We start from the raw sequence: 14,413 nt of genomic DNA, 5'->3' as shown, positions 1-14,413 counted from the left end.
GGTTCGTTTGTGGAATTTGTTGCCTTCTTAATGGGGTTAGGACCATCAGGTGTGTTGTGCAGAAGTCAGGTTGCTACACAGACTGTTAGAATTCATATTATGGCAAGAACCAGTCAGCTAAGAAAAGAGAAACAACAGGCCATCATTACTTTAAGAACTGAAGATCAGTCAGTTGGAAAATTGCTAAAACTTTGAATGTGTCCAAGTGGAGTCGCAAAAACATCAAGACTACGATGAAACCGTCTCACATGAGGACGCCCCAGGAAAGGAAGACCAAGAGTCCCTCATTCATCCGAGTCACCAGCCTCAGAAATCACAAGTTAACAGCAGCTCAGATTAGAGATAAGTCTAAATCTGAGATCTTTGGTTCCAACTGCAGAAAAGGTGAATGGATGGCGTACACAGTCACCTGACCTAAACCCAGTGGAGATGGTTTGGGATGGAGCGCAGAGTGAAGGCAACGGACCAACAAGTCCTCAGCATCTCTGGGAACTCCTTCAACACTGTTGGAAACCATTTCAGGAGACGACCTCATGAAGCTCACGGAGACGCCAAGAGTGAGCGAAGCAGGAATCAAAGGGTGGATATCAGGAAGAATCTAAGATATACAACATGTTATTTCACACATCTTTGTTTCCTACATAATTCCACATGCGTTCATCCGTAGTTTGATGCCTTCAGTGAGAATCTGCAATATAAATATTCATGAAAATAAAATAAAAAAACATGAAATGAGAAAGCATGTCCAAACTTTTGACTGTGTGTTTAATTTAATCCCACATGATATAAATTATTGTGTCAGGATTTGTCTTTCCTGAATACAGTGGGCAAAAATTGTTCATATTACACTTGTTGTTTATTACAAGAGCATGAAATGATGCAGTGATGATGGGATATTGTTGATATTTACTAATCCTGCTTGAAGCTGCTTACCCAGATGTTACCACGGCTGCTGTGGATCACATTAGAAAGTACAAACACGCATCGCCAGCGTAGCTTCAGCAAACTATAATATGCTGATAAACAAACTCTTACATATTGCCTCCTACACTTTAGTCTGATTTGCAGCAATGAGGTTGTGCTCTACCAAGAAACAAGTCAACCTTTTTTTAAGGCAACTTTTTGTTGGAATCAGTCCCAAACAACTGTCCCAGAAAATGACCGGTGTTCACTATACAAAGTAGGGCTGCCACAAACGATTACTTTGATAGTCGACTAGTCACACATTATTTTTGCGATTAGTCGACTAATCAGATCATCATCCATTGGACGTAAAATGTACAGCTTATTGCACCAGCAGCATCTGCTCTTATATAACTATCATTAGCTTACAGCTTGAAGTGTTTCAGGTCTGTGCTAACTAAAAATAAAGACAAGATGATAGTTTATTAAATTTTAATGAAATTTGCAGATTGTTTCGGTGGAGTTTAATAAACTCCTTGCTATCTAAAATATAACAGCACACCGGAGTAAATTCTTGAGCATCTCACACTTCTGATAATCAGCTGTCTGCTTGACGTTTATTCAGCTGTGTAAAAACTATAACTTTAATCTCAGCCAAACCGATTTACTCAGGAACAAATAAAATACTAAAAAAGGCAAAACAATAACATTGTTAAGTTATCTAAGAGACTTATATATATGTTTAACCTGAGTAGTGAAAGACGGCGGTGGGTTTGAAAACGATTTGCTGGGAGTCCGGTGTTCTCACGGCTCTAGTGAGCCTAGCCCCCGGCTAGCTATCGAGCTAGTGGGTAACAGACGTCTCCGAAAACGTCGGAGCGCTTTTGAAAATATGCGGTGTCCTGATAAACTGAGCAGATATTTGAGGTTTACACAGCTACATTCTCGCCTGAAAATATGTTAAACGTTTATTTTGTGACCCAGAAAGAATAATAAGAGTAATATTAAAACTAACTAGCTGCCGCCATTGTTGGAAACTGAGCTGGGCTGCGCTATGAATTCTGGGACACAGGCTGTATCCCAACTCAGGGTCTGCAGCCTTAAAGGCCGCATTTTAAGGCCGATTACGTCACCGCGACGTGACGAAGGCTGTCCCAATTCGAAGGCTGCTCGAAATGCGGCCCTCAAATGCGTCCTTCATTTCCCTGAACTTTAAGGACATGGCGGTGTAGACTTCGTGGCCCAACATATCCCAGAATGCATAGCGCGGCGGTGGGTGTGGATAATTTTGCCGGAAAAAAACGGCGGATGAGGGGCGCCCGAAGAGTAAACTTTAAGTACTGAATATTATGTCACTTATTTATGTGCAAATGTTTAATAACGAAGAACATTAAACATTACTGTTGGCCACATGTCGGCAAAGTCATGTGACATTAGTGACGTTTGTGCTAACTTGGTTTTAAAGCCTTTACTTTAAAATATACTTCGGTCAATAGCTGAGCTTAATCTCACAGAGAATGATCAAAGCTCATGTAGAAACAAACAAATGAACAAAAGATTTTCTCCTTCATCTCTGTCAAACAAAGCTGTATGACACGTTTCCAGCTGTTAGTATCATGGTTGCTAGGCAACCTGGGCAGCGCAACGGAGGCTAGACCGTCCATTTCACAAGCCTCGCACTTCCGGCCTTAGCGGTCTTTGAGTACGCGGCCCTTGAGGATCGTTGAGGCTGCGTACTTTAAGGCTGCAGACCCTGAATTGGGATACAGACACAGCTTCTTCTTCTTCGGGGTTTAACGGCAGCTGGCATCCTTGTACATGCAGGGCTGATCCAGCTTCACATTTTAACTGGATACCTTATGTAATGGATCAGAAAAAAATGCCTAACAAATAAATGTCTTAGACGTGTGTTAGGTAACAACAGGAAACAGCCCACGAGTCTGTCTCCTGCTTCACACTGAAAATCAAAAATTCTCTTAAAGTTAAGAAGTCTCTTAGAAGTTTAAAAAACAACAAAAACCTAACATCACCTGTAAAGCTCACTGACTAACATTTTCTACCTGTTTGTTTAGTTTGTGCATAAACAGAAATGTAAAATTACCAATCTGTGGTCTCAGGGAAAGCTCAAGTGTGTTGAAAACATCCCTGCTCTAATGATCTCTGCTGCTGTCACTGCAGATCCACAGTGCAGTGGTTTATAAATTCACGTAGCAAGCAAATGGCTACTAGTTCCTTTGGGGGTGCATCAAAAAGGGCATGTGCCAAATCAAGCATGTTGTGGTCTCGTGACAAGGAAAATTTGAAGGTACCATTAACTGTGTGCAGAGTAAAAGCGTGATTCCCAGATCACGAGAGATTCTACTTTTACTAATGAGTGACTAAAGAGTGGAACCAAGTCCACAGAGATAACCCCATGCCATAATCCCCCCTCCACCAAACTTGGCACAATGCAGTCAGACAAGTACAGTTCTTCTGACAACAACCAAACCCAGACTCGTTCATTGGCTTGCCAAATGGAGAAGCATGATTCATCACTCCAGAGAGCACATCTCCACTGCTCTAGAGTACAGCGGCAGTGTGCTTGAATGCAGCTGCTTGGTCACAGGAACCCACAGGAAGTTCTCTGCGCTCTGCTCTCTAGCTAAGCTGAAGTTTGGAGGTCTGTGGAGGTTGACTTAGCAGAAAGCTGGCAGCCTCTGTGCACTATGTCTCGATGCACACTCAATCATCCAGGCCCCATCCTATCACAGTACTAAAGTGGACTTCACTGAGCTCCTGAAAGCAACCACTCTGCATGCCTTGGTGGTTGACCTTATGAGCCTGTGTAAAACGATTATACATGAATTCAGCGGTTTGGATGGGTTAGTGAAGACTTTTGGCAATATAGAGCAGTTCCAGCTTATAACTCAACCTAAAACATCGACTGTCCTGAGATTGACCAACTGTGTCCTTCTGCTTCTACCCATGTACAGATTCTTTGGTATTCTTGTAAAGAAATCTGACACGGTTTCCTGAAATGTCATGTCAGTTTTTAGTTTTCAAAAAAACAAACCTGTAATACAAACACATTAAACCAGTCAAGCATTCCCCAAGTAAACCTCAACAATAAACACTGCTGTGTGACGGGAGACGCCATCGCTCTGACACTCATTGCAGCCACAAATCATGCTCAGTTCCAGGTGCATAAAGAAAGGAAAGCAGTGAAATGAGATGTGCAGGAAACAAAAAGAACGTCACATACACTTCAAACATTGCAATAGGTGAAACATAGGAAGGATCACTGTGGAACAACTGACAGATGAACTGACTGCATCCAAAACATGATAACTAGGTTAACAGTGGAGGGGATGATGTGGATAGACAACTACTGGAAACATCTGGCTTGAGTCTGCTCCCCCTCATTCAAAAATATAGAGTTCTGCAAGAAATAACTTGGACGTAAACTTTGGATAAGAAAACCAAACGACCAAGATTTATCAGCAGCAATAGTTTCATAAATGCATATTCCTCTAAATGTTTGATATTTCATGTTGAGAGGGGATTTTTCACTTTAAAAATGAATAAATAAATGACTTGCTGAACGAAATCGTGCAACTTTGGTGCTCCAGCATGTAAAGATAAACTGAAGGTTGACTGTGTGACACGTCCCTAACAGAGATGCCTGCACAGTGACTCAAGCCAGAACCTGCCTAAGACCTTACTTGCTGGTAGAGTTGTGGCCTTGGTGCAGAGTTCTCAATCATAGTGTGAATCATGAAGATTAGAGGCTCATTCTCCTTCGTCTAGCGGAGCGCCGTGGAGAAAGAAGATACAGTGATGTAATAACACAGCTATAACTGTTGCTGGAGGATGAAATACTGTTTAATAACTGCTTTGTAAACAAAACTGGAAGACAAAAAGTAGGATAAACACACCTGTGACAGTGTTCTGTCACTCCACCTCTGACCAATCTTATTCTAAAGCCTTTCTGATCAATCCTAACTCTCACCTCAAATCTATAATAACCTGCAAAGAAATGTCAGGTCATGTATACAACCAAAGAGCAATATTTATGATATTTCTCCAAGGAGGTGCTTTTGGATTTTTGGATGTAATTAAAAAACAACAAGTCTTCATTGAGTCAGTGGTTTCTAGGTATGACCAAGGACCAAATGATATTTGTCCCAGGTGAGGTACTGCAGTTCTCCCATAGGATTGACCTAATCACAGATTTAATGCACATACACTATGTTGCCAAAAGTATCTGCTTGCTTGCACTCACAGGCATATAAACTTGAGTGACTTCCTATTCTGAATCCATAGGGTTAAATATGATGCCAGCCCTCCCTTTGCAGCTATACCAGCTTCTGTTCTCCTGGGAAGGTTTTCCACAAGGTTTAGGAACGTGTTTATGGGAATTTTTTGGCCATTCTTTGAGATGTGCATTTGTGAGGACAGACACTGATGTTGGACTTGGCCCGGCTCGCAGTCTCTGCTCTTTTTCATCTCAATAGAGTTCTATCAGGTTGAGATCAGGACTCTTCAGTTAATCTCTTCCATAACAAGCTCGCTCCCTAATGTCTCTATGGACCATACTTTGTGCACTGCTGTGCAGTTATAGTGGAACTGGAATTCTCAAACTGATCCCACAAAGCTGGGAGCATGAAACTGTCCAAAATGTTTTGGTGTGGTGAAGCATTAAGAGTTGCTTTCAATGGAAAAAGGAGCTGAACTCCTCAAAAAAAAAAAGAAAAAGAAAAAAATCCCAACTTATATACTTATATACCCCATCTTACAAACTTTACGACTGGTAAATGTAGTCAGGCAAATATCGCTCTCCTCCATCGGACTGCCAGGAAAAGTGTGATTCAGCACTCAACTGATGCTTTACATTGCACTCGGTGATATAAGGCTTGGATGCAGATACTCGGCTATGGAAACCAATTCCATGAAGGTTTTAGACACTGTTCCTCAGCTAATCTGAAGGTCGGAGGTCTGTAGTGACTGATTCTGCAGAACACTGGTCATTTCTGCACCCGCTGACCCTACTCTTTGATTTTATGTAGCCTCTACTTTGTGACTGAGTTTCTGCGATTTCTAATCCTTTTCACTTTGTTCCAATAGCCCTAACAGTTGACTGAGAACTATTTAGCAGCAAGGAAATTTCACAACTGTACTGGGTGCACTGGTGGCACGATATGGTACCATGATGGAATTCACTGAGCTCCTTAGACCAACCCATTCTCAAATAGTCTGCATGCCTGTGAGCTTAATCTTCACACCTTTGACCACGAAAGTCACTTTGATGATTTGGAGGGGTAAATGGTAAATAGCGCTTTACTAGTCCCTAAGGACTAAAAGCGCTTTACACTACAGTCATCCACCCATTCACACACTGGTGATGGCAGCTACATTGTAACCACAGCCACCCTGGGGCGCACTGACAGAGGCGAGGCTGCCGGACACTGGCGCCACCGGGCCCTCTGACCACCACCAGTAGGCAACGGGTGAAGTGTCTCGCCCAAGGGCACAACGACTGAGACTGTTGGAGCCGAGACTCGAACCGGCAGCCTTCCAATTAAAAGACAAACTGCCAACTCTTGAGCCACGATTGGTGTGTCAATACTTTTGGCAATATCGTGTAGGGTTTTAAAATTTCCGTACAATGAATATCAACTTGCAAAGACAATGAACATCAGTTTGCTTCGAATTTCAGCAGCATGAAAGTAAAGACATGTTATACACCAGCAGTCCCCAACATTTTTTTTGCACCACGGACTGGTTTATGTTCGACAATCCAGTCTGTAAGTCTGACGTCATCAGCTGTGCCTGGGCCCAGACTACGATGCAGCTCCCAAAGTCAAACAAACACTGCGGCATCACTGAGAGTTAAAAACTGTAAATTCTTTCATCTTTAATGAAATGATCAGTGGCAATAAAAACAGAGAAGCCGACAGTGAACACTGACTGATTTTAGGGGCTTGTTCAAATTAAATGGAACAAGATACAAAGTATTAAAACATGTTAAAAACACAGCAACCTTAATAAACACAGAGGGCCGGGAGGCAGGATTCATCAGGTCATCACTTAATGACCAGATATTTTCACGGACCGACCTTTAAGGTGTTGCGTATAAATACAGCAAAATAAAACTAGTACCGGTACCAAAAAAAGAAGATTTATTCATAACACACGTGAAAAGACCCAGGGAAACAGAGTTAACGATAAAAACCGCTAGAAACCCTGAAAACCATAAGTTTCACACCAAGCCTCAACTCTCGCGGCCTGGCACCAAACGACTCACGGACCGGTACCGGTCCATGGCCCGGGGGTTGGGGACCGCTGTTATACACAGTGTATCAGAGTTTTTAGAGGCCACGATGCAAAGCACCTGCCCATAAAGCTTTCTAGGGTCCATTCACTTCTGTATTAGATGTTATACCCTTTACATTTCTATCTAAAGGTAGAATTTCATGTAGTTTCATGTTAAATAGTCATGTAGACAATTCAGACTCTGATGTGGTTTCCTTCTCTTTCTTGTCTTTTTTCTTTATGCTTGTATAAAATGTGGTGTGAGGCAAAGATAAAGGCAGAGAATAACTAAGAAAACTGAAAATAACTCCCTTCCACAAAGACTATGTTTTCACAGAAGGACGACCTTTTCAGTACTGAGCAGTCCTGTTCAATAATAGAGGGAAGGCTAGTCCTACCTAACAGGCTGAAAATAAACAGCACATTTTGATGCCTGATCCTGGTATGACATGTGCAAACTGCCAACAGATTATGTTTTCCCAGAAGGATGAGCATGCTGAAGAAGAAGAATGTGCTCAGAGATGTCAACGTCCTGGCAATCTTAAATAGCCCAGTGTGTGCAGGTCATGAAAACAACCTGGTGATAAATATCACTACAGGTTCAGACTTTTTTTTAAAGATCCAACTGAAATCTGGAATCAAAGTAATTAAAGAGAATCCAACATAACTGCATCACAGTAACAACGTGCTTCTTACAAGGAATACGTTAACAGTAGTGTAGTGTTTATAGTGTAGTGTTTATAGTGTAGTAGGGCCAGTGTTGGGGAGTAACGGAATACATGTACCGCCGTTACGTATTTAGAATACAAAATATGAGTAACTGTATTCCGTTACAGTTACCGTTTAAACAGGTGGTATTCAGAATACAGTTACTTTGTTGAAATAAATGGAATACACTGCGGTACTTGTTTCATTTTGTCGCGGGTCAGGACTGTTTGGGTTTGTTTGACAGCTACGCTCTTTGTTCCAGGCGGCAGCGTTACGGTTGCCATGGTTACAGGGCGACGCTCTCTCTCTCTGCGACTGTGTGTTTCCTGGGTGGGAGAGCGCCTTTTCGTTGTTGTTGTTGTTGTTGTGCTAAGCTAACAGGCAGAATGCTACAAGCATAGCTCTAAAGAATGTAGCATCATGGGCAGTGTAGTCCGTGCTGCAGGGAGAATGGACTGCCATACACGTTATGGGTCTGTGAGCGCGAGGAGGGAGAAAAAGGAGAGTGGAAAGGTACGAGTTGTCATCGAGGAAAAACGGGAGCTGGAAGCATGTAAATATAATAATAACCACTGCAGCCAAGAAGAGAGCCTGACGAGCCCAGCTGTAAGTAAGCTATTAAGACTCGACTGTACACCGTGTTCGTGTTTTCCTCCGAAAACAATAAGTTCCGTTGGAGCAGCCTTTCAACGCCTCTCTCTGTCTCTCGCAAGAAAAGTTGACCCACACAACAAAGTAAAGCTATTTTTCGGCTACGAGCCGACAGGGACCCCGCCGTATTAGTCAGAGGTCCCTTTACTACAGTTCAGAGTCGCGGACCTTCAGTAATAGTAATAAATCACACAGCAATAGTACATTCACGTTGTTGTAAAAAGCATGATAATATATTAAGTAATCCAAAGTATTCAGAATACGTTACTGTCATTGAGTAACGTAACGGAATACGTTACAGAATACATTTTGGGGCATGTATTCTGTATTCTGTAATGGAATACATTTTAAAAGTAACCTTCCCAACACTGAGTAGGGCTGCCACAAACGATTATTTTGATAGTCGACTAGTCACCGATTATTTTTGCGATTAGTCACTAATCAGATCATCATCCATTGGACGTAAAACGTACAGCTTATTGCACCGGCAGCATCTGCTCTTATATAACTATCATTAGCTTACAGCTTTAAGTGTGTAAGGTCTGTGCTAACTAACAATAAAGACAAGATGATAGTTTATTAAATTTTAATGAAATTTGCAGATTGTTTCGGTGAAGTTTAATAAACTCCTTGCTATCTAAACTATAACAGGACACCGGAGTAAATTCTTGAGCATCTCACACTTCTGATAATCAGCTGTCTGCTTGATGTTTATTCAGCTGTGTAAAAACTATAACTTTAATCTCAGCCAAACCGATTTACTCAGGAACAAATAAAATACTAAAAAAAGCCAAACAATAACATTTTTAAGTTATCTAAGTGACTCATATATCATGTTTAACCTGAGCAGCGAAAGACGGCGGTGGGTTTGAAAACGATGTGCCGGGAGTCCGGTGTTCTCACGGCTCTAGTGAGCCTAGCCCCCGGCTAGCTATCGAGCTAGTGGGTAACAGACGTCTCCGAAAACGTCGGAGCGCTTTTGAAAATATGCGGTGTCTTGATAAACTGAGCAGATATTTGAGGTTTCCACAGCTACATTCTCGCCTGAAAATATGTTAAACGTTTATTTTGTGACCCAAAAAGATTAATAAGAGCAATATTAAAACTAACTAGCTGCCGCCATTGTTGACAACTGAGCAGAACTGTCACTACCTGATCGGTACCCCGCATGCGCGAAAGGTGTCTACTTCCGGTCGAACCGTTTTACGATAGTTACGGGTCAGAGTATCTGTCAAGATGTTAAGAATAACAAGTATCTCTTAAAATGTTTCCAATAATGAAACATTTAATATAATGTAGACAAAAACAAAAAAGTAAAAAGATAGTGACAGATCAGGGCTCCCGATCCTTACTGCGCATGTGCAAAGTCGGACCGTACAAATCGGGTCTACCCGATCCGTACCGCGCATGTGCAGGGGTTTTCTTCTTCTTCTGTTCGTTTAATGGCAGTTTACTCCCCAGTGTACGAGGATACCGCCACCTGCTGACCGAGCGAATAAACCCTATTATAAACTGAATTAGCGTCATTACAAACGTGTGTTAAATTTGATTTAGTGATAGTCGAGTGTGTTTATGCTTGTCTGTGAGGAGAGGATTGTTGGAAAAGTGATGATGATGTGCGCTATCACTGTCAATTGCCAGTAAACACTTCATCTGGCTGATGAATCTTCGCGTGACATATTACAAATTCAGTATTATTAACTCTGTCATTAGGCACCATTCTTCTTATTTGACGGTGCTGTTGTTTAATCGGGGGACGCTCTCTGTTGAGGAGAAAAGCAAAAATTTGTTGCGGACACGGATTATCCATTATCCAGTCAAAAAGGAGGCAGAGCTGTTGAGAAATGCTAGGAGCTAACTGGGCGCTAACCGTGTCATTCAAATATATTGAATGTCGCAATGTTGGCAAAGAGAGGAAGTGACGTAAGATTTGCGCATGCGGGGTACGGATCGGGTTTCCGGTACGGATCGGGTAGTGGCAAGGGCTGCGCTATGAATTCTGGGACACAGCTTCTTCTTCTTCGGGGTTTAACGGCAGCTGGCATCCTTGTACATGCAGTGCTGCCATCTTCTGTTTCAGTCCGTTATTACACTCTTAAATCTTGCTACTTATTCCTGCGTCTTTTGGGATCTTACAAAGCTTCAAACGACGCGTCGACTATTAAATCAGTCGTCGACGATTTTGATAGTCGACTAATCGTGGCAGCCCTATAGTGTAGTGTTTATAGTGTTTATAGCTTCACAAACTGCGGATTCAAACAAGTAGCTGCATTATAATATAGACTTCATACTCATATATGATTCGCAACCAGTTTCAAGTCTTTGCAAGTTGAGCTTCAAACTTCATACATACTTAACGTCACTGAACCCAACAGCTATCTACAAATTAGCCCACTGAACAAAGCATTGGGCAAAAGTGCTACAAATGCTGCAGGAAGTTTGTAATGCAATTTCAGCTTCAGAATGAAAGATTCTGAATAAACACGCAAAGAAATAAAGGATAAAATAGATCATTGTAAATGTGTGTACATTTACAGAAGATTTTCTGGAAACAAGCAAATGTTCTCTTCCAGTAAGTGAAAACTGGATCTTCCCATGACTCACAAAATGTTTTATTTGATTTAAGACAAGAGGAGCAGAGTGCTCACCTGACTTTCCAGGTATATAAGGTTCCTCTGGAGATGATGGAAGAGAACATCAGTCTTCAGTAGCCAAGAAGGAAGGAGAGAAGAAATAGGAAAAGTTTGGTAGACACATTAGTACAGAGGCAAAAGCAGGAAAGGAAAAGACAAAGTTACAGAGGAAGAGTTCACAAAAACAGAAGAGAGAGAGAATGACAGCAAAGAATTTGAATCTTAACCTCAGTTTATGTACAATCGTCCCTAAATATCATTATGGCTTCCTATGTGTCTGGGGCGGCAGCAGCAAAAGTAAACACAGGAAGAAGGTGCTGCGTTCTGGACTGTTGGAGAACACAAAGCATTTACGTTCATTTGCCGTGATCTATAGTTCTTTCCTGCACTGAGAATACGAAGCATATTTGGCTACGGACGTTTTTCGCTCAAACGTGTAATTTGGATCACTTGGTGTTTCGTTCACATTCGCACCATAAATGCACCAGTCTGGAGTTCATCTGGGACCGTACGGAGAGCGTCTTCCAAAGCATCTTGGTATGGTTGTTCTGATCCACAGCCCAGCGCCATTTCTGTGTTCACACTTGCACAAACCAACTGCAGCAGGGAAAACGAAGCAGAGCTCGATTTAAACCGAACAAACACAAACTCGCTCAGCAAACTGTCCACATAAGTCATTAAATTAATATTATAATCTGATATCTATTTTTGTCACGTTCCTGGGTCCGCTCTCCAAATGTTTGTGGCTTTCTCGTGTTTGTTTCGCTCATTCCTGATGTGTTTAATGTTTCATGTGTTCTTCCTTAAACCTCTGTTATCGCTCTCGTAGACTGAGTTTAGCATTTTCATTGTTTTCTGGTTTAGTTTCTTAGGCAGATCCTGCTTGTGTTGTGTTCACGTCTGTGTCAGTTCTAGCTTCCCTTTCTGTCCGTGTTCTTCACTTCCCATCTTATTTTGCTTGTCCTTCGGCTTGCGTTAAGTTCTGTCCTGCTGTCACTTCAGCACTCCAGTGTCCCACAGCCCTAGTGTGTGTTTTAGCTTCTGTGGATACCCACACTTGATGAATTAATGACTCTTCTTTAGTTTATCACAGTCTGCATTCTGGGGCCTCACTCGCCTCCCTCACAGTTTTATAGTTTGAAACACTTGAGCTCACGCACCGCAGTAGGTTCAGGCCTACAAACTAAATTCACGACATGACGGTGGAATATCTGTCACGCCATCTCCACACGCAGCGTGGAATAACTTCTTGATCTTCAATACATAAAAGAAGACAGATACAACATACATACTGATGGGCTCAAAGCAGCACGTCATGCACGTGTCGTGTGACCATCACAGCTAAATACTAAATACTTTGTTTTAAAAAGTAAAACAAAGTATTCCTCTGTATTTGAATTATGAAGGGATTATGTTCCTGAATGTTTAAACGTGAATTCTTTATGTTCAGAATAACAAAGAAAATGAAATGATTTTACTGATTTTAAAGTTTAGACTTTGTGTTAAACCATGTAAGTCAGATATACGAGTTGTGGGTGGACATCGGATGATTACATGTCAACAACTTTATTAGACGACCAAAATGTGAAGATGTGACGTCCGGTGAAGGAAGGTGGAGGACGGGTGAGCAGGTATAAATGTGGGGTGTAAAAGAGATTCTTCCTTTAGTCTTCTGTGCAATGAGCAGTTCAGAACATTGGATCTAAACAGGTCACCGTTTAAACTCCCCGCAGAGACGCGAGAGGGGGAACCGAAGTCCAACCTGTGAACTCATTAATCGACTTTGGGATTTTGTCTTTTCATCAGCTCATTTTTGCCGTGTTAGATGGTTGAATTGACCACATCACACTTCGACTGAATGCTGCTTTCCTATTGGGTGATTATCATGGGGATAAGTGCATCTTTGGGCCTAGTTGAGATTCAAGATTCTTTATTTGTCCCGTGCATAGTTATACAGGTGTAACACGCAGTGAAAGGTGACCTGATACGCTCCTCTGTGCAGAGAAAAAAAGAGCCTATATACAGTGAATGAGTATATACAAGTGGGTGAGTTATGTACATTATATAAATAGAAATAAAATAAAACAATCTGGATGTGCTCATCGATCTCCAAGCTCTCCTCACCAAAGACAAGAACAAACTCAGCTCAGAGTTAGTCAGATAAGTATTCAGGTGATTTGATGATTGTTTTGTGATTTTGTTTGTTTGCTTCGTCTCCTGCGAAACTTCTTTGATAACATTTCCTGCAATTAAAGTCTAAATTGTGGAAATGGACCTTTTAAGCTTTTGTGAAATAGTAAAGGTAACAGTCTGAGCATTATTCTTTATTCCTGTAAATAGCTCACACAGGCTGGCCTGGCAGTCAAAAATAACCTTTCCTCGGAGCCTGCTGTCAATTCTACTAAAATAATCCCAGAAATTACAAGTGCCACGATCCATGGGGGAGCTACAGGTGGGACTGATAGAATTTGGCTATTCAGGTTTCTTTTCTTTTGTCTGGAGGGAAGACACCTGGATGACTCGGAGGCAGTTAGGACTGGGCGACTGGACAAACCCATCAACCATTAATGCCACAACAATACTCCACAGTGACACTGTTTCTTTGTGTTTAAATAAAAAAGAGGTAAGCATAGAGTGAGGGTTAGGGAGGTGAGTCAATACAGCCGGCTGACTGCCGTCTAATTCCATGAACATGAAGACCAAGTTTGAGGGACCTCGTGAAACAGTTCTGAATCATTTGACAGTCAGTATTTTTTGCTAGTTTGTGTCTACGTGCAGCACCAGCACAGTTTATCCACGCAGCTCGCTAATCTTAGAACTATCGTCTTTTGTCAAAATATGGTCACAAAAGTCAACGTAGCCGTGGTTACAGGATAACATCGAGCCATCAAGATGCCAAATCCAAATGATGGAGGTGACATCTTTTACATACAGTCTATGATTTAAACCAAAACATGAGATTTTTCCAAACCGAGCAGACACGACGTCTAAACCAGACGATGAATAGCGGTCCTCTTGCAGATACATACAAATGCACACAGTGTGTGTTTTGACTGCTTGGCTGGGAAAGCACAAATACGTGCATGCACAAACACATACACTCAGAGCTGACCTTTGCGTTGTGCCCTTCCATACCAACGGCCATTAGCTGAGCTACTGTGTGTTCCCGCAGGCTGTTGAGCTCCGCCTGCTGCCGGCGAAGCTTGATCAGCAGCAGTGTCAGCTCC

General features: G+C 41.9%; 1 protein-coding gene across 3 annotated transcripts in view; it reads right to left on the bottom strand.

Annotated features, from left to right (window-relative positions):
• Positions 1-14,413, bottom strand: part of LOC113009022 (pleckstrin homology domain-containing family A member 5-like) — a 164,239-nt gene that overhangs the window by 33,740 nt on the left and 116,086 nt on the right. For 2 of the 3 annotated variants that reach the window (XM_026147049.1, XM_026147050.1), the window contains 4 exons: positions 14,299-14,413; positions 11,661-11,783; positions 11,202-11,255; positions 4,605-4,685 (listed from right to left, as the gene is read on the bottom strand). The exon at positions 14,299-14,413 is cut by the window's right edge and continues 5 nt beyond it. In XM_026147049.1, the coding sequence (XP_026002834.1) occupies positions 4,605-4,685; positions 11,202-11,255; positions 11,661-11,783; positions 14,299-14,413 (373 nt within the window). The remainder of the gene's footprint in view (positions 1-4,604; positions 4,686-11,201; positions 11,256-11,660; positions 11,784-14,298) is intronic. The other variant, XM_026147051.1, reaches the window with a different exon arrangement.

Source organism: Astatotilapia calliptera, chromosome 17, assembly GCF_900246225.1.
Source record: "Astatotilapia calliptera chromosome 17, fAstCal1.2, whole genome shotgun sequence".
Classification (NCBI taxonomy): domain Eukaryota; kingdom Metazoa; phylum Chordata; class Actinopteri; order Cichliformes; family Cichlidae; genus Astatotilapia; species Astatotilapia calliptera.
Note: the sequence above shows the minus strand (reverse complement) of the source record. Positions and strands in the feature narration are given on the sequence as shown.